Source organism: Suricata suricatta, chromosome 3 (assembly GCF_006229205.1).
Source record: "Suricata suricatta isolate VVHF042 chromosome 3, meerkat_22Aug2017_6uvM2_HiC, whole genome shotgun sequence".
Classification (NCBI taxonomy): Eukaryota; Metazoa; Chordata; class Mammalia; order Carnivora; family Herpestidae; genus Suricata; species Suricata suricatta.
This window is the reverse complement of record NC_043702.1, coordinates 53,193,404-53,221,364: the sequence shown is the minus strand read 5'-3', so window position 1 is coordinate 53,221,364 and position 27,961 is coordinate 53,193,404. Positions and strand designations below refer to the sequence as shown.

Sequence of the window (27,961 nt, the reverse complement as noted above, 5' to 3'; positions counted from 1 at the left end):
TAGCTAATTCAAAAAACCTTGCTCGCTTTACTGTAAAACAATCAAATCCATGGGAAGAGATAATGGATTCTACGATCCAGAGAACAACTGTAGGTTGTATTTAGGCCAAAGCAGACAGACGCAAAGTAAATAATCCAGTAATGACCAAAATTGACCAGAGGATGCCACAACCCTGGCATGATCAACTCCCCTGTCCTCTTTGGCCCACTCCCCTTAACTAAGCAGACTCCGTGTGTGACATCAGAAAAAATTAAACCCTAGAATGGAGAAAAATCAGGAAATAAATTGAGGATTTACAAAATTTTAAATGCAGCAAAAGAGTAGGTCTAGACCATGTGTAATCTCAAGTTAGAAATTATGCATTTTTTTGTAGCATGTCTCAGTTCCTTTTTTAAATTTTTTTAATGTGTTTTATTTATTTTTGAGAGGCAGAGATAGTGCGAGCAGGGGAGGGTCAGAGAGAGAGGGAGCTACAGAATCTGAAGCAGGCTCCAGGCTCTGAGATAGCTGTTAGCACAGAGCCTGATGTGGGGCTCGAACCCACGAACCATGACACCATGACCTGAGCTGAAGCTGGACGCTCCACCGACTGAGTCACCCAGGCCCCCTTCAGAGTTTCTTAACAAAAACACATTTCTACTTATAAAATCTCACTAAAAAACTTTTTTAATCTACTGACCCCTAACATTAATAATTTAAATTATATCCATATTTGATTTCAACAAGAATTTTATGCTAGATGATTTTGTGAGCTTTCCCTTGTATCACTTCACTAGAAATGCCATAAGAATTAGTAAGATTCCCTACTTCCTCCCTCTCATCCATCATTTCTTCCAAGTACATACTGAGCATTGCCAGGAGCAATGGAATTGTGAAACTGAGTACTGTTCAAATTAGCAATACCAAGGAAAATTTTCACGGAGGATGTTAGATTTTTGGCTTGGCCGGTGATAACTGAAATTACATAAATGAATGCCAACATACCAGGGCAACTGTTTTCCAAACTTCATTCTGCAGAACCCTGGGTTCCAGGTCATGTGAAAGAGTCTACCAAAGCAAGAATAATAAGAACTCTGCTGACTTTTTAATCTAAACGACCTTATATGTAAGGAAAACACTAAAGCCTATAAATAGTCAGTGTTACTATGCAGTAATGTGCCTGTGTGGAATTCATGCCATACCGAGAATTTGTGGCCCAGAGAGGACACCAGATGCATGAGGAAGTGGGAGCACAGGCGTTCTTTAGCAACATTAATAGGTGCCATCTGTGATGACGGCTGGTCTGTGTCTGATAAATTTAACATATATTTGTGATATTATTCATCCCTTATTGCGTATCAAACATTACTAACACATACGTTTATTCCCTACGAATCTCTGGCTGTGAGAACCGAAAGTTTTCATAAAAATCTGAGTCTTGTATTTCTCATATGGTGCCTAAATCAAAGAAATAGAAAGACTGAGGACTTCAAAGATAAGATGAAGCCTTTATTTTCTAAAACAAAGGGACAGCAACAAAGCCCATGTTTTATTTTCTTTCTTCTCCCCTGTGAGAAGGAAGTGTTACGTTGTGCTGCAATGAAAGCAAACTATAGGAGGAAACATGATAATGCACCTGATACGAGGTTCCAACTTAATGAAGCTGTTTCTAAGTTTAGAAAAGTGTGTGACTGAATGCTGCTCATTTCTTACAGCGATTAATTGGTCTGTCAACTCACTCTGAACTCTCTGGGTACTTTGTTACATTCTACAATTTTTAAAAAGTGTTCTGTGATAAAACAGCATGGACAATGCTGACCTAGAGGGTGCTGGGCAGAAAGGGTGTAATCAGACCCTGGGGACCGGCCAGGGAAGAACCAGAGAGGAGAAATGGTTGGGACACAGAAAGGGGGCCAGTGGCAAATGCTCTAAGGAAGGAACCAGTTTCATCAACAAGTGTGAAAACATTTAAGTTGGGTCCTTCGGGATGGACAAGTGAGTTCAGCAAAGAGAGATGGGTGGTGAGAGGAAAGTGCCTAAGGAGGAGGAAACAGCAAGAAGAAAGTTACAAAGGGAAAAGAGTAAAGTAAGTACAGTAACACTGAGTAATCCCTTAAATGAAAAGGTCAGGGCTTAAAGGTGGAGGCTTTGACCCATGGGCTGAAAACTTCGTTACAGGCAACAGTGAGTTGTTGGAGAGTACCCAACAGGGAAGTGACATGATTTGAGCTGTGACTTCAGAAAGCTTAATCCAGGGACAAGGAGCAAGCAAAACTGGCTAAGAGAGATGGAAGGTACTAGTGAAGTCATGCTGGTGGGAGGCAATGATGCTGGCCCATCAGGAGGTCCTGCAGAAGATTCCGCAGGGCTTGGCTTACATTCTGCTCCTGTGTACCTCTGGCACCATTAGAAGTCAGTTGTTTTGAAAAGTGGGAGATGAGAAATGATAACAGACATTTTGTCAACCTGGAACACGTTATTCATTGTTGAAAATCCAGGAGCAAAACCCATATAAGATCCTTAGGACTGAAAATACAATAGAGTTGGGATTATTTCAGGGAGAATAGAATGGATGAGATTGCCCAGGGAGAGAACATGTGGGAAAATATATATCTAGGGGAAGAAAGAAGAAGAAAGGCAGTAATATAGGGGGAAGGGAGAGAGAAGAAAGAAAAATGGGGAAAGCAAATTTATCATCACCGAACGTAGGCCAACAGCCTGGCTGGATACTTTACCTAATTAATTTGTTTTGTCTTCATATAAATCCTATGCCATGGGTACAATTCTCTACATTTTATGGATCAGAAAACTGAGGTTCAGAGATGCTAAATAATTTTCCTAAATGGAGATAGAATTTTCAGCTAAGTGTGACTGCAGAGCCTCAGACTATTCTCTTTATCCTGTTGCCTCTAAGGGAAGGAGTCAATGGTAGGAGTCAAGCAAGAATAGTCTTGTCACCTAAAGAAAAGATGGGAATGGCAGTCAGCATCACAGAGAGTTTCAGAGAGACACTGTAGATCATAAACACTTCAGCCTGAGACTGTGTGCAGTCAAAGGAAGAGGGAGGAAGACATTGGATTTGATCATCCAGAGCAGTGGGTCCTTACTTACAAAATTCCCAAGGAAGATGATGAAAACACTTACTGAGAAGGGACTCCTGAAAGACTCATCCTAAACTTAAAGCATGCTTAGAACTTGGGTTAGTTCAGGCTGCATATGTATTGCAATCACTCTAAAATTACAGGACAATGTGGGGCACCTGGGTGGCTCTGTTGGTTAAGCATCTGACTCTTGATTTTGGTTCAGGTCACGACCCCATGGTTTGTGAGATTGAGCCCCAAGTGCAGAGCCTGTTTGGGATTCTCTCACTCTCTTTCTGCCCCTCTACCACTCATGTTTTCCTTCTCAAAATAAAATAAACAAATAAACATTTAGAATTGTAGGTCAGAGGTGCCAGGGTGGCTCAGTCGGTTAAGCAGTCGACTTTGACTCAGGTCATGATCTCATGATTTGTGAGTTCAAGCCCCTCATTGGGGCTCTTTGCTGTCAGCACAACAAACCCTCTCTCTCTGCCCCTTCTCACCCTCTCTCTCTCAAAAATATATAAACATTTTAAAGAATAAAATTGTAGGACAACATAAGAGGGTCCACTCTGTTCAAGGCACTATGCATAAGCATAGTTGAAGTGGTTTCTAGAAAATATAAACTATGGTCTCTGGCCTCATAGAGGTTGCCACCTACTTGGGGAGATGAAAAATAAACACACTGACCCTTGCACAATGCACAATCTAAATGCCCAGTTCAAATTTCAAGTGACAGGGGTGCCTGGGTTGCTCAGTTGGTTAAATGTCTGACTTTGGCTCAGGTCATCTCATAGCTCGTAGGTTCAAGCCCCATGTCGGGCTCTGTCCTAACAGCTCAGAGCCTGGAGCCTGCTTTGGATTCTGTGTCTCAGTCTCTGTGTCTCCCCCCACTCGTTCTCTCTCTCTCAAAAGTAAACATTAAAAAAACTTTTTAAACCTCCACAAATTTCAAATGACAAATTTGTCACATGGCTGTGTTGACTAGTTGCCAAGTCAACTGTACCAATCATAAATGCAAACGGAGTGCAGGGAGGAAGAAACCATCTCAGCTGCTGTAAGCAAGTTAAGGCTCCAGAGGGGAGGGGAGATTTTAATGAACCTGTAGCTGCTACAGTGCAAACAGATTTTCTGAAAACCACTTCTCCATTTCTTCAGTTTAATGTTGCACGGGTACCTAAACTAAGGTGCAGGGTGACAGAATGCTCAGAGAGATAGTCAGGAAGAATGATTGTCACTCTTAATAATTATAGCACATTCTGGCTTTTACACCAGTTCAAACTTCCAAATCTTAAGTTTTTACTCTAATGCAGAATTGTGATGTTTAGTTATAATTTTCAAAATCTTCCTTAAAAATTTTTTTATTAATAAATGTTTTTTGAGAGAGAGAGAGACGGAGCAGGGAAAGGGGCAGAGAGAAGGACACACAGAATCCGAACGGCTCCAGGTTCTGAGCTGTCACCACAGAGTGTGATGAGGGGCTTAAACTCATGAACAGTCAGATCATGACCTGAACCAAAGTCAGATGCTTAACAGACTGAGCCACCCAGGTGCCCCAACTTTGCTTTTTTTAAAGGATGATTTTGTTTTATGATTAAGACCATGAGTTTTAGATCAGATATATCTGATTCAAATACCTATTTTGCCGCTTTCTAGCAAAGTGATCTCAGACAAATTACTTATATATACTTCATCTATAAAATGGGTATAATACTCCTACTTAGTTATTGCTCAGATTAAGGTAATACTTTGTACAAGTGTTTAACATATTATCTAGCCCATAGTAAACATTTCTTTAAAGTATCGACTTCGTAACAATTTCTAGAGTAAATTGTGCATGTGACAGTCCACTTTGTACACTTCAGCAACCAGGTATTGTGAATTTCATCACAAAGGAAAGGGCTCAAATTGTTTCTCTTTCTTGAGGGACACATTTGGCTTAACGGATCGGTTATTTCATAAAGGTCCTACAGGTCAACTCCTTCTGATTTATGCAGGTCCTATTACTCTGTGTGGCTCTCTCTGTTTCGATTGATCTCTGTTGGAGCAGAACATGAGAAGATGGACACAGCCATGTGTGGTAATGCAGGTTCTGCCCTGCATGTGGTGCCCTGTAAAAGGAATGAATGGAGGCTGAAATCTAGCCTAGTTGTGCATGATGGCTCTGAACTGCATCTATTTATTTTCACAGAGATGCTGTATGGTCTATATGGGCTGACAATGGTCTCACTTCAAGCTCTCTGACATATGGACATCTAATATTAATTTGAATACCTTTTGTGACAGGGGACTCATTATCTACCAAAATATTCCATTCCATTGTGGCAGCTCAATTTACTTTCTAATAATCGTCTTTTGCTTCCAGTCCCATGGTTTGTAGATCAGGCATCTCATTACCTGACAGCCCTTGAGATATTTGGCGATAATTAACGTGTTCCCCATAGCCTCCCACCTAAGATATTCTTTTCCAACCAGCTCCAATTCCTTCAAGTATTCCTCCTCTGGCATGCCTTCTTTATTCTAACCGTCCCAGGCCTAGGTGTATCCCTGGAGATTAATAGCCCTTTTGCGTATGAAATCCAGTCTAGAATAGTCTTTTACATGGGGTCTGAGCAGGATGGAGGTGGGATGACCATTACCTTTGTTCGAGATCCTGTTCTCCCCAAGAAGAGTCAGGGTTGATAGCTTCTAACAGGTATTATTTTTTTAATAGGTTGTTGGAAGCTTAAATTAATATCCAAAATTGAATTGACCAGCTTTCCTAGAGCCCTCCAGATCTGATCAGAGATATCAACGGCCAACCAATCCAGCACTAAGATTTTTAATTTGGGCCAGAACCAAGCTAAGGAGAATTACTGCAGGTTAGAAACACATCAATAATTTGGTTACTCTGTAGTTTGTGGGTGCAAATGAGACCGTGCCAGTTCAGTGGATCTTAGCTGCCATGTGCATAACTGTGAGACCACAAACACCTCCAAGTCCTCTCCTCACTCTTAGTCTCTAGGGAGACTTATTCTTTCACTCAAGGCCCCTTGTCAAAGCCTTGGAAGGGAAGCCAGACACTTGAGGGTACTAAAGCTTCATGGAGTAAAAAGAGAATCCTCTTCCCCAAGCTCTGCATAGTATTTAGACCCCTGGGTTCTAAAGCCATACTGCCTGTGTCTACACTGTCACAAGTTTTCTCATTAAACAGTTCCTTTAATTCCATCCATACCCTTCTCTGTACAGAAAGGGAATAGGACTGGAATGACCTTTCTTTTGGCAAAAAGAAAAAGACACATATTGATCATTTCAAGCACGTGGATGTCCAGTGTGACTGTTGGTGAGTTTGTGTATATTTTGCCAAGACATTTACTACACACCAGTGCACCATAGAGAGACGAAAAAGGCTTAAAATTCTATACAACATTCATTTGTTCTTGAAAAATCAAAAGTTTGAGAAACCATTAAAATATTCTCAAAGTTTGTTTGTTTTAATATCTGTCCATGTTTAATAGCTTCTCGTATTCAGGTCATAACACTATTTTGGCTCCTTTGGTGGGGATGTTAAAATAAATTCTGACTTAAAGAAAACAAAAACAGCAGACAAAAAAAATCCTTGAAATAAGAGGCTTAGAAAAAGAAAATAAATACAGCTACCACCTAACTTCAGTGAAATCTCCTTAAAAAGTAAAAATTAACCACTTAGCTCATTTTAGCTCTTTAAAAAAGATCAAGATTTGTTTAAAATAACATGAAAATTGTAAGAGGTCCTTTACTTGTATTTTACTAGAACGAGGTGCAGAGGAAGATGCAGATTTTTAAGTGAGTTTCCCACAAAGGGATGCAGTTTAGAGTCTTCTTGCTCAGTGGTATCTTGCTTCCAATATGAGATTCCCACTGACTTCAAAAAGAGCTTCATGAGCACAAATACATTGACTGTGGAAGGATAAAAGAGAACTACACTCTTACAGAAAACACAGAACTCCTGAAATGTGGCTGCCCCTGAAGTGAGGACCAGTGAGGTCGATATAAACCTCAGGAAAACAAGCTGCAGAGCAGTGGAGGAGAGAAATCAATACAAGTAACACAAAACAAGACAAAATAAAACACCCCTACACAAGTACCTTCACCATCTTCAATTGTCTAAAAAACCCATCTTGGCCAAAGATTCAAACATAGAAAATTATATGAAAATAACTTAAAACAATTTTTCAGAATTAATTCTCAAAACGAGTCTCTAAACCAGAAGACAAAATACCTGAATAAAATAATGTTCATCATTAGACTGTGTCTGTATTGCTGTTTTTGTTCTCAGCACTAGAGTCCAGTCTTCACTGGAGACTCCCACGACTTTTGCTCTTTCAAGAATGACCATGGGCTGGGCCCCCACTAAGTGCTGAACAGTCCTGGGGCAAATCTTGCATAAACACATTTTACTTAAAGAAATTGGTAGTGGGAACCCACCTGCATATAGATGGTCAGCTCAGTACGGCCCCTACCTAAACAGAAAGAGGTTATAGGAAGAAGCCAAAGGGGTCTCAGCTTTGGGGAGCTCACAGACAATGACAATGATTTGTGATCAATGCCCCAAAGGAAAAATATACAAAACATTACAGGAACTGAGAAAAGAAGGATCAGTTTTGTTTGCCTTGGGAAAAGGATTTGGAAAATCACTTCCCAAAAGGAAGTTGGTCTAAGCTAGTCTTTGTAAGTAAAAGTTCATATGGCAGAGAAAGAAGATAAAAGCAATCCAGACAAAACCATAGCATGAGTAAAGCTTTAGAAGTGTGAGGTTTTCTGTATTGATGAGTATTAGAGCTAAAACCTAGGATACATGGTGGAAGTGATCAATAAGGCTACAGTGGAAGAGACCAGCCGCACATACTGTGTGGTCCCATGCACATACTTTGTATCTACAACTAAATATACACTGATAATCTCCAAATATGTACCAGCAACCCACTGAATCCTAACATCCCTACGAATATATCCAAGCATATTCTGAACACTTCTTCCTGGTCATCGCCAGGTACCTCAAATTTAACATTTTCAAGACTACATTAATATTTCTCCTTGACATGCTATCAATGATAAATGAAAACTGTGACCGTTCACTAAAAATATATCATTAGGTTAGGAGTGGAAAGTTTCAACATAGACACGATCTATTTTTTCATTGTCAAGGGATTATCAATTGCCCTCAGACAGCTTGAGCATTATCCAGTGGGGGCAGGATTCAGAAAGGTGAAGAGGCAGGAACTCCAAGAACTCTTAAGGACAGATATTTCTTTCTTAGGCTTTGCAAACAAAAACTGATTTTTGATCTATAGCTCATGCCTAGTACTATTTGCCGTTTTGCTTCACAGGCTAGAGGTCGTTCTGAACTTTGGATCCCAAAGAGAAACTCCATTCCTTACTTTTTCTTTTCAGGTAAATCTGTCTAACCCTGGCCTTTCCTGAAGCCTTGGGCTCTGCAACATTATTTGAAGTTGTCTTTCAATTAGGAGATTAAGGAACAAAGTCAGTACCAGTGGGACTCAAAGCTAGCACCCCAGCAGGAGAGTCTTGAAAACCCAGAACTGGGACATGAATAATCCCCTACTGGCTTCAGCATATCTTTGAAGGTTACCAAACAAATCTGTTAGTCATAAAAAGTAATGGGGGAGAGTGTAATTAGCAAGCAGAGCTAGCCTGTCAATCCTTGCAGTGTGACAGGAGAGGAAGATGCTCAGGGTTGCAGCAGCTTATGACCTGCTAATGGACTTACATTTATGGTCTTGCCTAAGGACGCTTCATCACACTCCTATTTCTCTCATTTTAAGCATTCCCTAGTTATTAGGGACACGTAACCAAAGAGCACATTTTCTATTCTTCATTTCTTCAAGTTGTACAATTAGGATGATGAAATTTATCACTCCCAGGAGTTGGTGTCACTTTGGGGAAGAGTCTTGTGACTCTCAGATGGGTGTCAGATGGCATGAGTGTGAGCGGTTGATGTCTACAATTTAGCATCATATGGTGACAACTGCTTGGTTTCACAGCCAAGTAGATCTGGAGGGGCTTTTCATATCTTGGTCCAACATTCCCTAGTTCTAAGACTACAGATAAAATTTTAATAACTCTTAGTTTCCACAATAAAAAATAGAGGAAATAAAATTCATTCTACAGGGATGTTTTAAGAATACAATAATAGAATGTTGAAGAATGCATGACACGTAAAAAGCTCTGGGGAAGAGCACTGGGTGTTGTATGGAAACCAATTTGACAATAAACTATTTAAAAATTATTTTTTAAAAAAGCTCTCAATAAGTATCAATTCCTTCTATCATAAAGAGTTTTCTTTGTGATATAATGTTTTATTAAATACAGTAAGGTAAGATATGCCCTGTTTAAGTGCTTCTCTTCTGAGGCAGGTGGGATGTTAACTGTTTTTGACTGTGGTATCATTGCCATATTCGGAGACGTGCTGAAGAGAAAATGGCAAAACTGCTGATAATAGAGCACACATTAAAATTCCTATCCAGCTAGATGTTTCAAGTAGCCCCATCACATGTCTCTGTGGGGGAGCTGTGGCCCACTCCATCTATCTGCTCTTGTATCTTTGAGACCATATCTTTCCAACAAGTCCCAGGCATATGTCTACACAGCAAGAAAGGAGAAGTGGACTCAATGTGTTAAAATATTAACTCAAGAATGTTAAATAATAGTCATACAAAAGTAAGAGAGTCGAACATAAAAACCAATCATTAAGGCTTCCAAGTTGCCAAAATTCTGTTTACTGCATAGCATCAATCTAAGAGACAGCTGACCTACATAAGCTACTTTATTATGCTTGATCTCAGCACTTATTCATGTGCCTTGTTGTTCATGGAACATTTTTATAGCTTTCGTTCTCCTCTGTGACAGTTTTACTGGAGTGACAAGCCATTGGTCCAAAATAAACAGAAGTAATGAGAGAGTTTGTCTTCTGAGTCTTAATGTTCAAAGGCAGGGGGGAAAAAGACAGAAATTACATATGTTTAAGAGGTAAAGTTTCAATACTTGAGAAATAGGTGTCCTTGACTTTCTTAAGATTTTGGAAGGTACACAACTTCATTACAAATGTTTTCTCTCTTTTACTGATATTCAATTCTTATAATTAGCCTCATGCAAATGATACATGGACACATATATGACTAGGGTCATGGAGGGTATTTATAAAATGGGATATTTTGGGGGGAAACATGCAAGCCCAGAAGTATCACAGCGACATGGTTTCCTGAGAGGTATGCTGAGGTCAGGCATATAATGTTCCAGTGGAAACACTTTAACACTGAATATTTTTAGGGAAAAGGAGCAGGGAATATATAGTTGACTCTGTAATAATGAAACTTCATGGTAAAGAACCGGCCTTGATACCAAGAGAGAGCCTCAGAGTTTAGACTCTGGTACTAGTCTTGTCTTCAATGGAGCTTAACTCAGACCTGCCGAGACACCTCCTCACTAAACAACAGAAAGGGGATAAAAATGAGCCTCCTGAACCATCTTTATGTCTCTTCTTCAATTAGCAACATTAAATATTGGCATGATGAGGTATAGAAGCACTGAATTTGCTAGATAGTAGATATTCAAGAAGAATACGCTAAGGTTCTCAGATTAAAGGAAGTTATACAGCAACAGCAATCACACAAATCTTGCTTCTGTTTCAAGATGACTGGTGGTACTGTTTTAATTTTCAACATTTTAAAAGTTTTCTTCATTTTCTTGAAATCAGAATAGGTATCATATTTTTATTTATGCAAAACACCTATTACAGGCTTCCTAGCACATGCTTTCTAGCAGAACAAAGACAATCCATAAAGAAGAAAGTAGGAAAAAAATATATTCATATTCATCACATACTGTGGAAATGTTCTGCCTTAACTATGTGTGAATTTCTCTACCATTCCCTATCACTCTAGGTAACAGAGACTTAAAAAGAAGGTAAAAAAAAAAAAAAGAAGACAGCCTTCCAAAGTGGCAGATTAAGGACCATTGACGATTTGTTCCTCCACATAAAAGCAGCAAGAACACTAGCAAACGTTGTCAAAATAAACTTTTTGAGAACTCTGGAAATTAAGGAAAAGACCTGCAAAAATCTGAGAAGTATTTATTCAAGAAAAACAGTTGAATCTCTGTAAGGACAGCAAGTTTTGGGGCAATTTAACTAACTTTATTCCTGTCTCCCTCTCCCCAGCTCTAGAGTAGCTGTAAAACCAACAGCCACGTAATCATGTGAGTTGTGAGTCAGCCTCGCAGCAGGCACTGGCAGCGGAAGCAGTTTTGGAGCTCCCTAAGAGTCCTGTCCCCAGAGAGTTGTCATTATTTGGCCTGTTTGGCAGCTCCCCTGGAAACCTTCACTCCCAGTCTGTCTTTATTCGACCTGACCTGGGGCTTTGCTCACTGAGAACAGCCTTCACCTCTGGGGCATTTGTGGACAAAACCCAGCAGCAATTTTTAACACTGCAACTGCTGTAGGCACGGATAACAGTTGCAGCTAACAAAAAGTAAACCAGAAAACTCAAAAGAAGAAACATGGAAATGAGATATTCTTAGGAGGTTGTGAAAAGCTCTGACATGTTCCTAGAAATCTAGAAAGGCACACTCATTTGCAGAGTTGTATGTATGCCCAGGAAAGACCCCAAGAAGGCCCTAATCCCTTATCTCTGGCTGACCTTGAAGCTCTGTGTAAGCAGAAAGTGAAAGCTACATCAACTTGCTGTCGGAAGACTGAAGATATCACCCCCATGCATACAGATCCCCGTCAGCGAGACTGGGAGATTTACTGGTTCAAGGCTTTTAAGGAAATCTGTGTCCAATCATAATTGACAACAACCTAACCAAGCAGAGAATTCAGTTGCCAAACATAACAAAGAATAGTTCAGGGAAGTCACTAAACAACAAACAGCAGCAGCAATAATAACAGCAACAAATAGAAAAAACAAAGTGCATGGGAAGTGGATCTGATAGCCAGAGTTTCCACACCATACTATTTAAAATATTCTGTTTTCAACAAAAAATAAATTGAGACATATAAAGAAACAGGGAAGTACACAGGAAAAAAGCAATCAACAGAAACTGTCCCTGAGAAAGTCCAGATGTTGGACTTATTAGATGAAGACTTTAACTGAGCTATTATAAATATATTCAAAATAACAAAGGGAACCAAATCTAAAGAAGTAAAGGAAAATATGAGAACAATGTCTCACCAAATATAGAATATCAAAAAAGAGTGGAAATTATAAAAAAGAACCAAAAAAAATTGTAGAATTGAAAAATACAATAACTGGAATGAAAAATTTGCTAAAAGGGTTCAACGGAAGGGTTGAGAAGCCAGAAAAAATAATCGCCAAACTGGAAGATAGGTTAATCGAGAATATCTGATTTGAGAAACAGAAAGACAAAGAATGAAGGAAATTGAATGTCTTGGAGACATGTGAGACACCGTCAAATATATGGACATATACATAATGGGAGTGTCCAAAAGACAGGAGAGAGGAAAAGGAGCAGAAAAAATATTTGAAGAAATAATGGCTAAAAACTTCCCACATTTGATTAAAATAAATATTAATCTATACATCCTAGAAGCTCAACAAATTCTAAGCAGGATAAACTCAAAGGGACGCACACATAGACACATCCTGACTAAACTGTTGAAAGCCAATGATAAAGAAAGCATCTTGAAAGCAACAAAAGAGATGTGATTCATCACATGCAAGTCATTCTCAATACGATTATTAGCTCCTGTTCAGAATCCATGGAGGCCAGAAGGCTGTTGAATGACATATTCAAAGTGCTCAAAGACTGTCAACCTTACCAACAGATTATGTAACACATTTCAATCACTGGCACTAAATAGTGGTGTAAAAAACGTATACAAACAAAACACTCCCCAAGGTGCCAAATTTGAAGCACAACATTTATTTGAGTGAGAAAGTTCTGGAATGCTTGGGAAATATGTTTCAAAAAACCACCATATTAAAAATTAACAAATACAGGCATTGTTTGAGGCCACACATACCATATGTATAAATCAGACAAGGCTTATGAGTCTAAAACTGTGTTTTTCAAACTGTGGATCACAACAAAGTAGTGAATCATGAAATTAATTTTGTACGTAAGGACAGCAGGTTGTTTTTCTTTTTTTTTAAAGAATAGAATCCATCAGAATATACAGACATAGTAAAGGTAAGTATAGTTTCATAAAACTTGATTTTAATAAGCATTTATGCATTTTTGTATGCATTTACATACATTAAGTAGATTTGGATATCTTTTGTTGTAGGTCATAATTTTAAAAAAGGTTGACAGTCACCATCTAAAGGATACCCAAAGAAACTAACACAGTTAGGATTCATGGTGAAGGAAGACATGTAGGATTCATGGTGAAGGAGCAGAACTTCTGGTTCCCCAAATGATCATCAGGGCTGAGTGGCAATGTCCAAGTGAAGGTGACTTACATCACACTTTCTGGAAGCATAAGACCAGAATCATATTCATAATCTGGCTAGGTGCTAGAAATCACCTGGCCTGGGCCAAGTGCATCTCAGGGTACATAAAATGTACAGCCCGATTCCAGGGTACAATCACAATAAAGTGAATAAACAAAATCCTCACCCATCATACTTAGTCTCTCCAGGCTAATATGGTCTATTCCACATTTATTCCTGAATTTATCATTGCTGCTGGACAAAAACAAAGAACATCTCTGGGAATCTTGTTTACAGACTCATGAAGCAACTTTAGAGCCTGTCCTGTACTTTTGTCTCATTACAGTCACCTATCATAGAAGTCTGTTCCTCTTTAAAAAATGGCCAAATTTGGGCCATGGGGGCTGGAAGCCTAAAGAAAAAGAGTTACAGAGAAGTGAGGAATGGTTACAAATCACTGCTGGAAGGAGTAATTTGTTTGTAAAACTAGATTCCACACAGAATTGCAAGGAAAGAAAAAAAATCAATAAGGCATTGAAGCATAAGTTTCAACATTCTGGACTAAAAACGCAGTGTAGAAAAGTAACTTTGAAAAAAATCATAGGGCTGCCCAATCTAAAAACTGAAAGAAATCCGAAAGGTCCCCTAAGGTGCTTCTCAAAGTTAAGATATATGTACCCTCGGGGGAAGGAAGGTGTAAATGAGCTGAGAGGTAGAAAAGCCACAGGAAAAACAATGTGTGGAAGGGTCATATCATTTCATGGAATTTACAATACCATGGATTGTAAGATGCAATATTATTTTTGAACAGTAAAAAAAAGAGAGAGAAAACGCGGGGGCAATTTGTTTTTATCAGTTACAATATTTTAATCTTATTTTTAAAATATTTTAGATTAGACATAAATTTTATCATATACTAATTTGTGAAGGAAAATTTAAACTATACAAATTGATTGTGTATAAAAGGAAATTTTATAAGCAAAATAAATTGGCTAAGACATTTCTAAAATTTCTTCAAATTCAGAGTCACTCTTCTGAATCACTTTTCACTATGGAGTCATCGATGTTTGCAGTCATCCTCCTCTGATCTATCAGGATATTGAGGATGCAGCGTCTATTGGAAGAGTGTTCCACTATAATCTCCAGGACTCTCTTCCAAATGCCAGCACCCTCCTGAAAGTTTTGATGCTGGTGTTCTATTGAACTTAGTAGGAAGTGCCACCAAAAGTTTTTAGCCAAATCAGACTGATATTCTTTCAAGTGATCTTTAGTTGGTTTGTAGACAGAAATTTTAAGGGGTTGCTGTTATCTGGCCATGCCACTAGCAATTCTTTAACTGCGCACCTTCACATTTAAAACTGCATCAAGGGGCTCCGAGTGACTCAGTCAGTTAAACGTCCGACTCTTGGCTTGGCTCTGCACTGACAGAGCAGAGCATGCTTGTGATTCTCTCTCCCCCCCCCCCCCGCCTCTCTCTCTGTCTCTCTTAAAATAAATGAATTGTTAAAAATTAATTAATTAAATTAAATTGAGAATCTCAAGCAGGCTCCATGTTCTCAGCACAGAGCCTGACGTGGGGCTCAATCTCCATGAGATTATGATCTCAGCCTAAATCAAGAGCTGGACGCTTAACCCACTGGACACCCAGGTGCCCCTGTAATTTATGTTCTTGATATTGATTATTTTAGCACCATTGGCATTGACAGGCATGTCAAATAACACTGGGATTTTCTCAGCATTTTCTATTCGACTAAGTTTATAGTTTCCTTTTTTCTTAACTGAAGCACTTATCCCTGGAAATTCAACAGCTTCCAAAACATTGGAAGCTTTTGATAAAGAATAGTCTTGCATCATGCATGAAGTTGGTTACGTCAGCCTCTTACTGGTTTAAAATGTCTTTCATTTATTGTGAATGCTTTGGAAATTTCTCTTGTCTTCAGCTGCATGACTTGGCATTGGTAAGTGATCCTTTAGTATGCATTTCAGTAACAAAACATAGCTTCACTCCACCTCCTTATGAGTTTCTTCCACAGTTGTTGCTTTGCAAGAACATCTAGACTTGTGGCCAGTTTCCCAACAATAAACATTTTCATCACTAATATCAAATTTACCCTCCATTTTGTGTTTCCATGTTTTTCTTTGAAACAATAACTGTTTATTTCAATGCCAGATCATAGTATAATCTAGTTAAAGACACATTAAACAACATCTAAACCCAATTAGGGCCTTGGTCTTAGCAGAGTGAGCATTAGATGGCCAAGAAAATTTCTTCCAGACAGAAGCCTGCAGGAAGGCAGGGAGCACTGGCAGTAGTAGCACTACTCTCAGACTGAAAAATCCAACATGTAGTAACCCGCAAATGTGTGCAAATTACTTAACCTCTCTGAGCATACGTTCCTCATTTGTAAAATGAGAACAATAAAGTCTAATTCATTGGGCATACATGAAATTAACTTAAACAACATACATGTGACATATAAGTCTTTCAATAACAGTTAATACTCTTTCCCTAATTGGTAAAAATACCACTATAATGCACAACAGTCAATTTATAGATCGATAGCATCCCAGAACTTTGTTGCTGGAAGAGACATTTCCCAGACATTATTTCATCTTCCTCATTTAATGAGTGTATTAGTATCTACCTAGGGCTGCCATAACAATTTATTACAAACTTGGTGGTTTCCAACAGAAGTTTATTCTCTCTCAATTCTGGAGGCCAGAAAATCCAAATCAAATATCAGCATGGCCATCCTCCCCTCAAAGGCTCAAGGGGAGAATCTTTCCTTGCCTTTTCCAGGAACAAGTGTTCCTGGACTTGTATAGAACATTCCAGTCTCAGCTTCTGTCTTCACATGGATTTCTCTCCTTTGTCCTTATAAGTCCTCATCAGTCATTGGATTACTGCCCACCCTAAATTCAGCAAGATTCCACTTCAAGATCCTTAATTAACTGAATCTGCAAAGACCTTATTTCCAAATAAGCTCCCATTCTACAGTTCCAGACAGATACAAATTTTGAGACAACACTATTCAACCCACTGCACTAGGGAAACATGTTTTACTGAAATAACATTTAAAAGAGAACAAATTTCTAACCTTAAATATTTCTGAGTGTTCAAAGATCTCTTAGTTTTCTATCCTTATATTCTCAGAAGTGGTCTATAAAAGTATAACTTAAAATTTTCAGGGTAAGAGTGACTGAACAGAAGAGCCTTTGGATTAGACAGCAGAGTTCCAGTAGCAATTGAAGTCAGTAAGCAGAGGAAAAAATGGGTGTAATATTGTAAAATTGAGCATAATATTCAGTTGAGACAAATCTTTTACCTGTCTTATCCCTGGGAATTTCTCACTGGCCAGGTTTTCTCCACAAGATTCAGCCTCTGTGCGTTTCTCCGCCCCCTTAATTCTTGAAGACTTGGTTCCCCTCTCCTTAATCCTCCGCTTTTTTTTTCTTCTTGGACTCCCTTTAAATTCAACCCTCTATATTAGTCTCCTATTGCTGTTATAATACATTCCCACAAACTTGACTGGCTTTAGATAGCACAAAGTTATTACACTACAATTAATACCATACTCTAGGGGAGACTCCATTTCCTTCCTTTTTCCAATTATACAGCTTGCCCACCTTCCTTGTCTCATGGCCCCCATTCCTCCATCTTCAAAGCCAGCAATGGCAGGTCAAGTCTTTCTTAGACTGCATCACTCTGACCTCTGCTTCTCTTGTCGTATCTCCTCCATTTATAAGAACCCTTCAGGTCACACTGGCCCGTTCAGATAATCCAGGATAATTCTCCCCATCTCAAGATTCTTAATCAGACCTGCACAAGCCATTTTGCCATGTAACATTCACAAGTTCCATGGATTAGGGCCTGGATATCTTTGTGGAGCCATTATTCTGCCTACTATTTATCCTTATCTTTTCAAACAGAACATTTTAGCTCTCCACTCTCCAGGCTGACCTGCAATGCTGAAAGGCTCCTTAAACCAAGGATCTTGCCCTTTTGCTGTTTTGAGATTTCTAGGGTTTTTTTTTTTTCTCCTCTTCTTCCAGTCACAAAAAATGAAAAAATATAGCATAAAGATTAAATTGGAAAAAAAATGATTGCTTTCCACTAAAATAAATTTTGTCCCCTCCCCTATTCTCAGAAGGCCAAAGTGGTTATAGAGCTTGGGTTTTAAATAACAATATTTCTACTATATTCCATTAAATGTGAAAAATTCCCCTTTAGTCAATTATTACCTACTAAAAATTATAGACAATGGCTTTTTGGGTTTCTTTTTAAATACCTTAGGTAGCATAGCTGAGAAAGTGCCATTTCCAAAGCAGCATCCATATTTATACCTAGGAAAACATCAACAGGATCTAGCCAAATATATCTCAAACTAAATAAAATTTTCTGTTAAGATATCCATAAATGTTCTTTAGGAATTTCTTTTTAAAGTTTATTTATTTATTTTGAAAAACACAGAGACAGTGTGTGTGGGGGGAGGGGTGAGAGAGAGAGAATTCCAAGCAGGCTCTCTGCTGCTAGCACAGAGCCCAATTGTGGGGCTCCAAGTCATGAAGCCACAAGATCGTGACTGGAGTTGAAACCCAGAGTCAGATGCTTAATCAAATGAGCTGCCCAGGCACCCCTCTTTTTCTATTTCTAAGGTTCACATGATCATTCAAACTACTTGTCCCCACTGAGAATAGAAAAGAGGTTTTTAAAGATTGAATAAAAGATCCAGGAAAGTTTGTTCAGGCTGATTCACTAAATCTTCTTAAATTAGGCTTCATAGGAAAGGTGCTAACAGTGAGATCTGAGAAAGAGGAACATCGAATGGATCAGATAGGATCTTTTTTTTTAAGTCAGCATTGACAATATCAGATGATTGTAAATAATCAATGCATTAACAGTATTGCATTGTGAAAAAGTGAGGTACATATCTCTTTCTGATCTGTTCTGATTCTGGAAAAAATCATAAAGTCATGTCCCATTCTGGGAAACAACACATTAAGAAGGACTCTGCCAAGCTGGGGCACATACAGGGAAGAATAAAAAGGGTAGCAAAGAGTCTGGGTATCATGAAACATATAAAAATTGTCTAAGATTAGCAATTTCTAACATGGAAAAGATAAGGACAGGAGATCCATGATAGTCTTCCAGTACTGAACAATTGCCACTGGCGTGAGGCAGTAGATTTAATCCCTTGGTGGCTTTAACTAACCATTCCTCTAGTCCTTCATCCACTCTACTGCCCAGATGATTTTTCAAGACACAAATCTCAATATGTCACGGTCTGTGCTTACTCTCCAATGAGTACGCATGTAGCTACTCTCCAGGCCAAGTAAAAGGGTTTGAGCATTTCAGAATAATCTGATAAGATCCCTGCCCCAATCAGATGGCATTCTAGGCAGCAGGGTGCCCTGTCAAGGAGTTAAGGGCCATCACCATCAATTATGATGGCCTTTAGGACAACAGCACACAGCCCAAATTAAAGATCCTGAAACATGCCTTATTAGCTTTCTCACCTTTGTGCCTCTGTTTAGTGTTTCCTCTTTCTGGAAGTTAGTTGTGTCACTAACTTTCCATCACCCTATAGGACCTAATTGATGATTCACCATATTCAAGAGCTTTCCATGAACATCACCTTCCATTTTTACCCAGATGAGTTGGGTGTCCCTCTTTTATATTAAAATGCCACCTTGCACAAATCTTCTACAGAAAGTATTGAATTGCTTTGCAGTCACCGATTTAATAGATAGTAGGACAGAAGAGCATAAACTGACATACATTTATATATGAAAATGCATTTATTTGTACCACATAATGAGCACAGAGAGAAAGGGACTGTGAGGGGGAGGTTTTGAGCATCTAAGCCTTGTGGCCAACATGGAAGAAACGTGGGGAGACCAAGAGAGCAACTTAGTGGCTGGTCCTCTGTCTGGGTTCTGATTCCTAAACCTGGCCCCAAGGACTAAGTCCAAGTCCTATGGAGAAAGAAGGGCTACAGACAAAAGCTTTAGAAACTGAAAGATTTGGAAAAAGTGGCGTACATACAAGACTGGGGCCCAGCCACAAACTATAACACATGGTAGGGAAAGTGAACCCTCTTCCACTTCTACACTCATTACCCAGACTTGCTCAGGTTTGAGGTCACTGGTACATCTGAGACAGTGCAATGAATTCTGGAGTGGGCAAGGAATGCCATGGCCAACAGATGCTGCTCTGTTATGTCTAGAGACAGGATTTAGGAGTGGACACTTGGGAAAACAATGCAATAAAATTATTTTGTTTTTATTTATTTAAATTTCGGGGATTTCCAGAACTACTTCAAGAGTGGCTTTTGCAAGGGGCTGGGTCTTACACTACAAGGGAGAAATGGCCAAGCAGCCAACTATAAATTTATGTAACTCTACTTACAGCCATGGTCTGGAGGTCTGGTGAAACCTATTTATGGTTATATTAAATTCTTAACCTACTCCTATACCCATCCATTGGCCTTGAGATCCTTGAAGGGAGAGACTGCTGGTTTTTAAAAAAAAATCTCTGTAGCCCCATTACCTATCTGAGTTCCCACCACAGAGTAGCTGAATTCAACATATGGCTATTGAATGAAGAAATATAACTAATGAAACAAGAACTCTCTCTAATGGACAAATTTAGGACACACAGGTGGGAATTATAAGAATATAATGTGCCTTTCTAACAAAAATCCCTATCAGTAGGGGGAACCTGAGTGACTCAGTCAGTTGAGCCTCTGACTCTTGATTTTGGCTCAGGTCATGATCTCACAGTGGGTCATGGGATCGAGCCCTGTGTCAGGCTCAGCATGGAGCATGGAACTTGCCTAGGATTCTCTTTCTCCCCCCAGTTCTCTCTCTGCCCCTTCCCTACTTGTACTCTCTCTCTCTCTCAAAATAAATACATATACTTAAAAAAAAAAAAAAAGAAATTCCAATGAGCTTAAAAAATTAAAAAGCTCATGGTGACACAGTGTGAAGTTTATCACTGAAGGAGTTGTCAAGGATGCCCCTAGAGGAGGTACATGCTTCATGGAGAGAAATGGACCAAATCATTTCTAACTCTCAAACTATTGGTATTAGTTACTCGAAGACCGAGAGGAGTATGGCCATGACACAGGAGTTAGCCCTACAGGGCAATATGTAAAAACGGTGAGTCAGCAACAAAATTGGTTTTTAAAGAAAGTCAGCAAGGACTGTCCATAAAAATCAGCTAGCCTTAAGCCAGAATTCATCAGAATTAAGCCAGTATCCTGAAATATTGTTGCATGATGCCATAGACATTATCTTCAAAAGCGATCCTATTATAACTTTGAATGATGTCCAGAGGACTAAGGTATCTGATGGATATTATCTATAGTGAGGATGCTAAGTGATGAAAGGTTAAAGGAAAGATTTACAGCGTATTGCGAGCAGGCTGTGATTTGTAGACTCATAGCCTATTTCAATGACTGTTCTACAGCCTCTGGCGAAGTAAATGCTAGAGCCACTTGTCTTTATTCCTTTAACTTCCAATAAATGACCAAAGGATCCCACATCTACAAGAGGGAAATTACTAGGCAATGCAGAAAAGGTCTTCAGAGATAAATGAACATTCTGCATTAATTTAAAGGCCACAAATAGAATGATGGAGAGAACTATCTCATAATGTCAAAGTTCAAAGGCACTTTTCAAATGTCTTTTTTAAAGAAAATCTGACCTTTCTTTCTTCACTTCTTTCTTTCTTTATTATCAGAAAGTTAGCCAAGGGCAGTCTGGGCCTTGGGTCACTTCATTTTGACATGGAAGTTCTTTCAGCATTAAAAATAATCAGAAGATCAGAAATATTTAACTCTGCAGTGGCCAAGAAGACACATTCAGTGCATAAAAAAGAACAACATTGAAGCGCTAGGATTTCAAAGCTTGTGTTTTAATAACTCCATAAACATCCCCCCCCATATATGAAGAACTTAATGAGGCCATGACTAGCTAAAGGAGTAAGTATGAATACAGATATTTTTTTTAATGTATTTCATGTCATTTTCCATGAAAATTTTAGGAAACTGCTCGTAACTCTCCAAGTATCATTTTTAGATGTAGATTAGCTGACATTAGATAAAGATGTGGACATAAGTATGTTTTCATGAAAACAAAAACCTCTTACAAAAGGATCCCTTCCCCCCTTTTTAAGGTATAGTTTACAGACAGTAAAATTAAGTGTACAGTTCTGCAAATTTTGACCAATGCAGTCATACAACCACCACACAGCAAGCTATAGAATAATTCCATCACATCCCCAAATTCCCCTGTGTCCCCTTGCAGTAAACTCCTCTCTCCATCTCTAGCTCCTGGAAGCTACTGGTCTGCTTTCTATAATATTGCCTTTTCAAGAATGGCCTATAAATGGAATTATATAGTATGTAGCAAAGTTCTCTTTTAAATTTCATGCACTGGATAAAAATTAAAGTAACTAAATGAAGTGTCGATTTTAATGTACTGATTACTATTTCCTGAATTTGAGGCAATGATAGGATATGTAAAATCAAATTACCCTTTAATATTACATCTTGAAGCAGGTAGTACCCAGGCAACCTTTTGAGTATATCTAAAGATCTTTAGGACTTCAATTTTGACATACTGAATCAAATCTCTCAGTGCAAGTTCTGAGAACTGTTTTATCAAGTTCTCCAAGCTTGATTCTGATTGATCAGCCAGATTTGGGAAACGTTAATCCAACAGACATTCATTATATGAGGTTAATTCCCAGCCTGTAAATTGTGTGTGGCAATGGGATTAAAGCTCAGAGGTTGGGAGGTCTAGGTGACCTTGACCTTGGATGTGGATACGACTCTTACTACCTGCAGAACCTTTAACAAGTCACTTAAACTCGCTGAACCTTGGTTTTCTCCTCTGTCATACAGGGGTGATGATGCTGACTTCATAGGATCATTGTGGGGATTAAATGCATATAAAGCTTTTAGGAAGAACCTCACACACTTAGCACTCAGTGAATAGCAGCTGTTTATCTTGGTGGCATTGGTGTTAGTATTAACATCATCATCATCATCATCGTCTTGCTGTCATATAAATGTTTTACTTGTCTTTCTCCACATTTCTGATTCAATTTCACTATTTTTAGCCCTTTTTCTCAAAGTGACCAAAGTAAATGGAACCTACTTTTGTAGCAGCCCAATTAGTGTTCAGAGCAATTCACTACCCCCAACACTCACTTTTACCTCAAAGATACCAATGGGAACAAAAATGAATCACTGGATTCACTCTTTCCCAAGGGTATATTACTGGCCAAATATAAGCAAACAAGGGAAGGAGAGAAGCAAAGGGCCAGAGTAAAGAGGAAATTAAGCTGTCTGTGTAATTAGGGAATATCTAAATATTGACTTCATTTGTATTTTTATATTGCAATGTATACACATAAATTTTTCAACTAAAGTTTGTTAAAATTTTTACTATTGTTGTATAGTTGACACACACAGGCAACAGTTTTTATTTAAGCCATGACATATAGAAGAGTGATGATATTTATATTTGGCTACACTTGCTGATCTAAAGAAAGAAGTCCTATCCTCACAGAATTACACAATGCTGCCAACATCAAGGACCAAAGACCAGGGGGCAAAAGACAAACCTGAAACTCACAAGCCCTACCTGTTCTCAGCATCAGCGCTGCACTTTGGGGACATCAATTCAAAGGATTTGGTAAACTTCACCACCTGCCACACAGAAAGACATAAACCCAAGTCAATTAAAGCTTTCTTGCAGCTTAAAATAATGCAATAAACAGTTTTAATTTTTATAATGATGATTACCATAATTGGAGATTAAAGAGCAATTTTAAGTAGAGAAATCTCAAGGGACAGAAGAAGAAACTTCTATCTTACATTTTGTATTTTATGTCTAACATGGCTTACATTGCCAAAGCTTCAATATATTTTACTAAACACGTGTATCTGTTTTTCCAAGTTTTTATATAAATTCCAGTTAGTTAGATTCAGGCATAGAATTTATTCAAAACTTCCATATAAACACCGTGCTCATCAGAACAAGTGCACTCCTTAATTCCCATCACCTATTTAACCCATCCCCCTCTCCCCAACCACCTCCCTGCTGGTCACCATCAATTTATTCTCTATAGTTAAGAGTCTGTTTCTTGTTTTTCCCCTTTTTTCCCCAATCATATGTGGAATTTAAGAAACAAAACAAACAAACATAAGGGGAAAAATTAAATACATACATATATATGTTTTCATATATTTGAGAGAGAGAGAGAGAGAGAGAACAAGTGGGAGAGGAGCAGAGAGAGAGGAAGACACAGCATCTGAAGCAGGCTCCAGGCTCTGAGCTCTCAGCACAGAGCCTGATGCAGAGTTTAAACTCATGAACCACGAGATAATGACCTTAGCTAAAGTCGACACTTAACTGACTGAACCACCCAGGCACCCCAACTTTGTATTTATTTTTACAGTGAGGTGTATACTATCTGGCGGCAGCCCTGCCAAGGGATTTCTCATTTGAAAACATTTTAGAATTGTTATTGCCCTTTGAACAATCCAATCACTATCCATGAAGAAGAAGGTAGAGACAAAATACCACTTGAAAAGGACGCCTTCCATCAGTTCCAGGCTCCTAAAATTGTCTTCCCTGATTTACCACTGTTCTCAGGTGAACATTTTATTGCTACCCCCACCACCACCCCTGTTCCAAGGCTAAAGGAGAGAAAGATATCTTCTTCAAAGATCTTCCCATGTGTGGACACTTCTTCCTTCACCTGTCTTGTGAAACTGGCATACTCCATGCAAGAACCTGGTCAAGACCTATTACATTGAAAGAAAATTATGGACACAGAAAGTGTAAAGGTAGTTTTTCTTCTTATTATTATTAGCTACTATTGAGTTCTTACTATAATCCAGGATGTATGTACATCAGAAGCTTCTTGGACTATTTAAGTTCCTTATTATAATTCTATAAAGCAGAGATTTTTATCCTCAGTATATAGAGGAAGAAACTAACCCATAATTTTTAAGGAACTTTCTGAATTTCACAGAACTAAATGGGGCACCCGGGATTTAAGTAAGTCTGCATGATTCTAGAGTGCCAGCTCTTTCAACAGCGCTAAAAATGTTGAGTGGGAAAAGCACCATTTCTGGCCCTCTTTTGACAAGCTATATCACATGATAGAAAAACGAGTCCCTTATATTGAGAGGAGTCATCTGAATGTCACTGGATGCTTCCAAGGTTGACATTTAGATTTGCCTTAGCCAGGTGCAGTCATGCTTCAAAGGCCTTTTAAATTAACCACTTATGAGGAATTGATGGGCACCTGTGAAAATGATTTGGAAGTGGAATAGATTAAAGATTAAAACAGCTTTATCAGTGAGGTAATGAACCCAAACTAAGAAAATCCAACATTAGGGAAAAGACTAAAGAAAAGCCCATCATAAAGAAAATTGTGTGTGACTCATTGAATGCAGGGCAGTGATAATAGACCAAATACAAGCAAATACCCTTGACAACTACAGGACACATTTCTTTTCATATACCAATGTGAACTAGGACTCTACAAAATCATTCATTGTGGCCAATTTTATTTGCTAAAGATGGCCACAACAATATCTCTTATCCCACACTCTTTGCTACAATATGACCCTGCCACCCTCCTACCAAGTGGTAGGGTCTGTGTTCCTTCCCCTTGAATCTAAATGGGCTTCTGACCACTTTGACCACAGAGTATATAGTATGGATGTGATGTGCTTCCTGAGATTGTCATAAAAGCCATGCAGCTTCTGCATTATCTGGTGGAATACTTGTGCCTGGAAGCCTGAGATACCATGTAAGAAGTCCAACTACACTAAGGCCACTATGCTGAAAGGGAGCCAAAAACCACATAGAGAGGCCATGTGTAGATGTTCTGGTAAGCAGCTCCAGTCCTTAAGTCATCCCAGCCTAGGAATCAGACATAGGAGTGAACAAATCTTCAGATGATTTCAGTTCCCAGCTATTAAGTCATCCCTGATCTCCATGTTTTCCCAACTGTGGCCCCAGGTAGCCTGAAAAGAGGAAGGCCATCCTTGTGATATCCTCTCCAGATTCCTGATTCATGGGATCTTTGAGCATAATGCAATGGATTTAAGCCTCTAAATTTTGGGTTTATTTGTTACACAGCAAAATTAACCAGAACATTGATCTCAGTTGAGGACTTAAACAGAAACCAGTCACTTAGAAATCTCCATCAGGTGGCAATACTCTTGGGTTTCACAAGGCTTAACAAGCCACAAAGAAACTATTTCCTATTACCAGATAATAAACACCTCAAACTATACCCCCAAATAATGTTTAAAGTTAAAATAATAATAAGATAAACAGGAGTAGCATTTCATTTCTGTTTGCCTAATGGGAAATTGTTACAGATTTTAAAAGGGAAAATTAGTCCTCTATCTCTGCTTTGATCTCTCATCATTTGTGATTTCTTTCCATTATTTCATTAGATGACAGAAAATTCTTTTCCTATTTTTATCATGTTTATGCTATTGCTATGGACCGTATGTTTGTATCTCCTAAAATCCATATGTTAAACCCTAATCCTCAATGTGATGGCATTTGGAGATGGGGATCTTTGGGGGTGATTAGGTCTAGAGGGTGAAGCCTCATAGGAATTAGTGCTTTAATAAAAAGAGGCAGAAAGAGCTTGCTTCTTCTCATTTTCTCTGATGTGAGGATACAATGAGAAAGTGGCCATCTAAAACCCAGGAAGACTGCCCTCACCAGACACGGGATCTGTTAGTACCTTGATCTTGGACTTCCCAGCCTCCAGCACTGTGAGAAATACAACATGTTCATTCTTTAAGCCATCCATTCTATAATAATTTGTTATAGCAGCCTGAACGAAGGTAACTGCAAATGTGTATGAGGCATTTTGCACAGTTATGACCAATCTTTTATGTAGGTATCAATGCTTACAACATACTGGTAAGGTAGATATTACTATCTTTGTTTTATTTAAAGGAGATTAAGTCTCAGAGAGATTAAGTCATTTCCTGGAAACCATAAAACCAATACCCTGAAGAATTGGGAACTGAACTGTATCAGTCTGATTCTACAGCCCTCACTCTTCCCACTATTCACTGTTTTTGTAAATATGAGCAAGTGGTATTGTGGGGGTGCCTGGTGGCTCAGTCAGTTAAGCATGTGACTTGATTTTATCTCAGGTCATGATCTCATGGTTCATTTCATGAGTTCAAGCCCCACGGGGGGCTCTGCATTGACATCATGGAGCCTGCTCGGGATTCTGTCTCTCCCTCTCTCACTGCCCCTCCCGTACTTGTTCTCTCTTTCTCTTTCTCTCTCAAAATAAGTAAATAAACATCCAAAAAAGTGGTATTGAAACACCAAATTATTTGGGCATGCCTCCTTCAGAGCCAGAATAGTTAGATAAACTTTGTCATTATCAATTCTATAAATATATTTTGAGTGTACATTAAGTGCCTGAATTTGAGTAAAATAGATAAGAGTAGCTTGAAGTAAAATACTTGGCTTAATACAAAATCAATCAGATTACCAATAAACTATTAACTGTTTCTGCATTTGGAAAGCAAAAAAGAGATACTTTTTAATTCTCTGACCTGACAGATATTAAATTCTCCAACATTACTAGGAATACATTTGGCTTCCTTTTTACTGTTGATTAGAATACTCTGCAACTCTAAAAGGATAGATATTAATTTCTGAAAAAGTGACAGCAACACAAATTGGGTTGTAATGAGGGAGTAAGCCCCCCACCCGTGGGCTTATTAAAGGATCACTGTGACAAAGCCACAGAAATTATACTTGGAAAGGCATGTGAAATTAAAGAATTTATCACAGGTCCTAGAGGGGCATGTCATATGCTCAGAGGGTCACACAAAGTCATCCAAAGCCAAAAGTTTGATCACCGCAAGCAGAGAAAGAACAGAGCAAGGACCCATGGGTACGTGCCTTAATTGGAGGGATAAGGTAGATTGTGGCACGTAAGAAGGCTTTGGATAATTTGAATGTAACTGGGCCTACATGGAGAACAGGGAAGGGGTCAGTTGGGGAAGTCATCATGAGGCTTATCGCTTAAACACACGTGGTGAGGATGTGTACCCAGAAATGGACAATAACTAGGTAAAAGTTCAGAACAAGCAGGGTGAGTGCAGGCACTCAGGGAGTCATTAAGGCCACAAAGAACAGTTGACAGTACACAAATGAATTTTATCCAAGTAGAAATACAAATGATTTCTTCACAGTAGAAAAGCCTATAGTTACAATTTTATCATCTTGGATGATAGTAACCATTTTAGAAATCTAACCTGATAATCTTATCCCAGCATTTTTTTCAGTGCCTATTTTAGGACTGACTTTACCACCTCACTTGGTTTCTCTCTTTAATGAGTTAAATAAATCTTTGATACATGCTTGCTTTAGGTTTATGCAAGGGTTAGGTTTTTA

At 38.7% G+C, this 27,961-nt stretch overlaps 1 protein-coding gene across 1 annotated transcript in view; it reads right to left on the bottom strand.

Moving 5' to 3' along the window:
* PDE11A (phosphodiesterase 11A) overlaps positions 1–27,961 on the bottom strand; it is a 350,510-nt gene that overhangs the window by 171,895 nt on the left and 150,654 nt on the right. Inside the window, exon 5 of the mRNA XM_029934333.1 lies at positions 23,144–23,208. Coding sequence (XP_029790193.1) covers positions 23,144–23,208 — 65 coding nt within the window. The remainder of the gene's footprint in view (positions 1–23,143; positions 23,209–27,961) is intronic.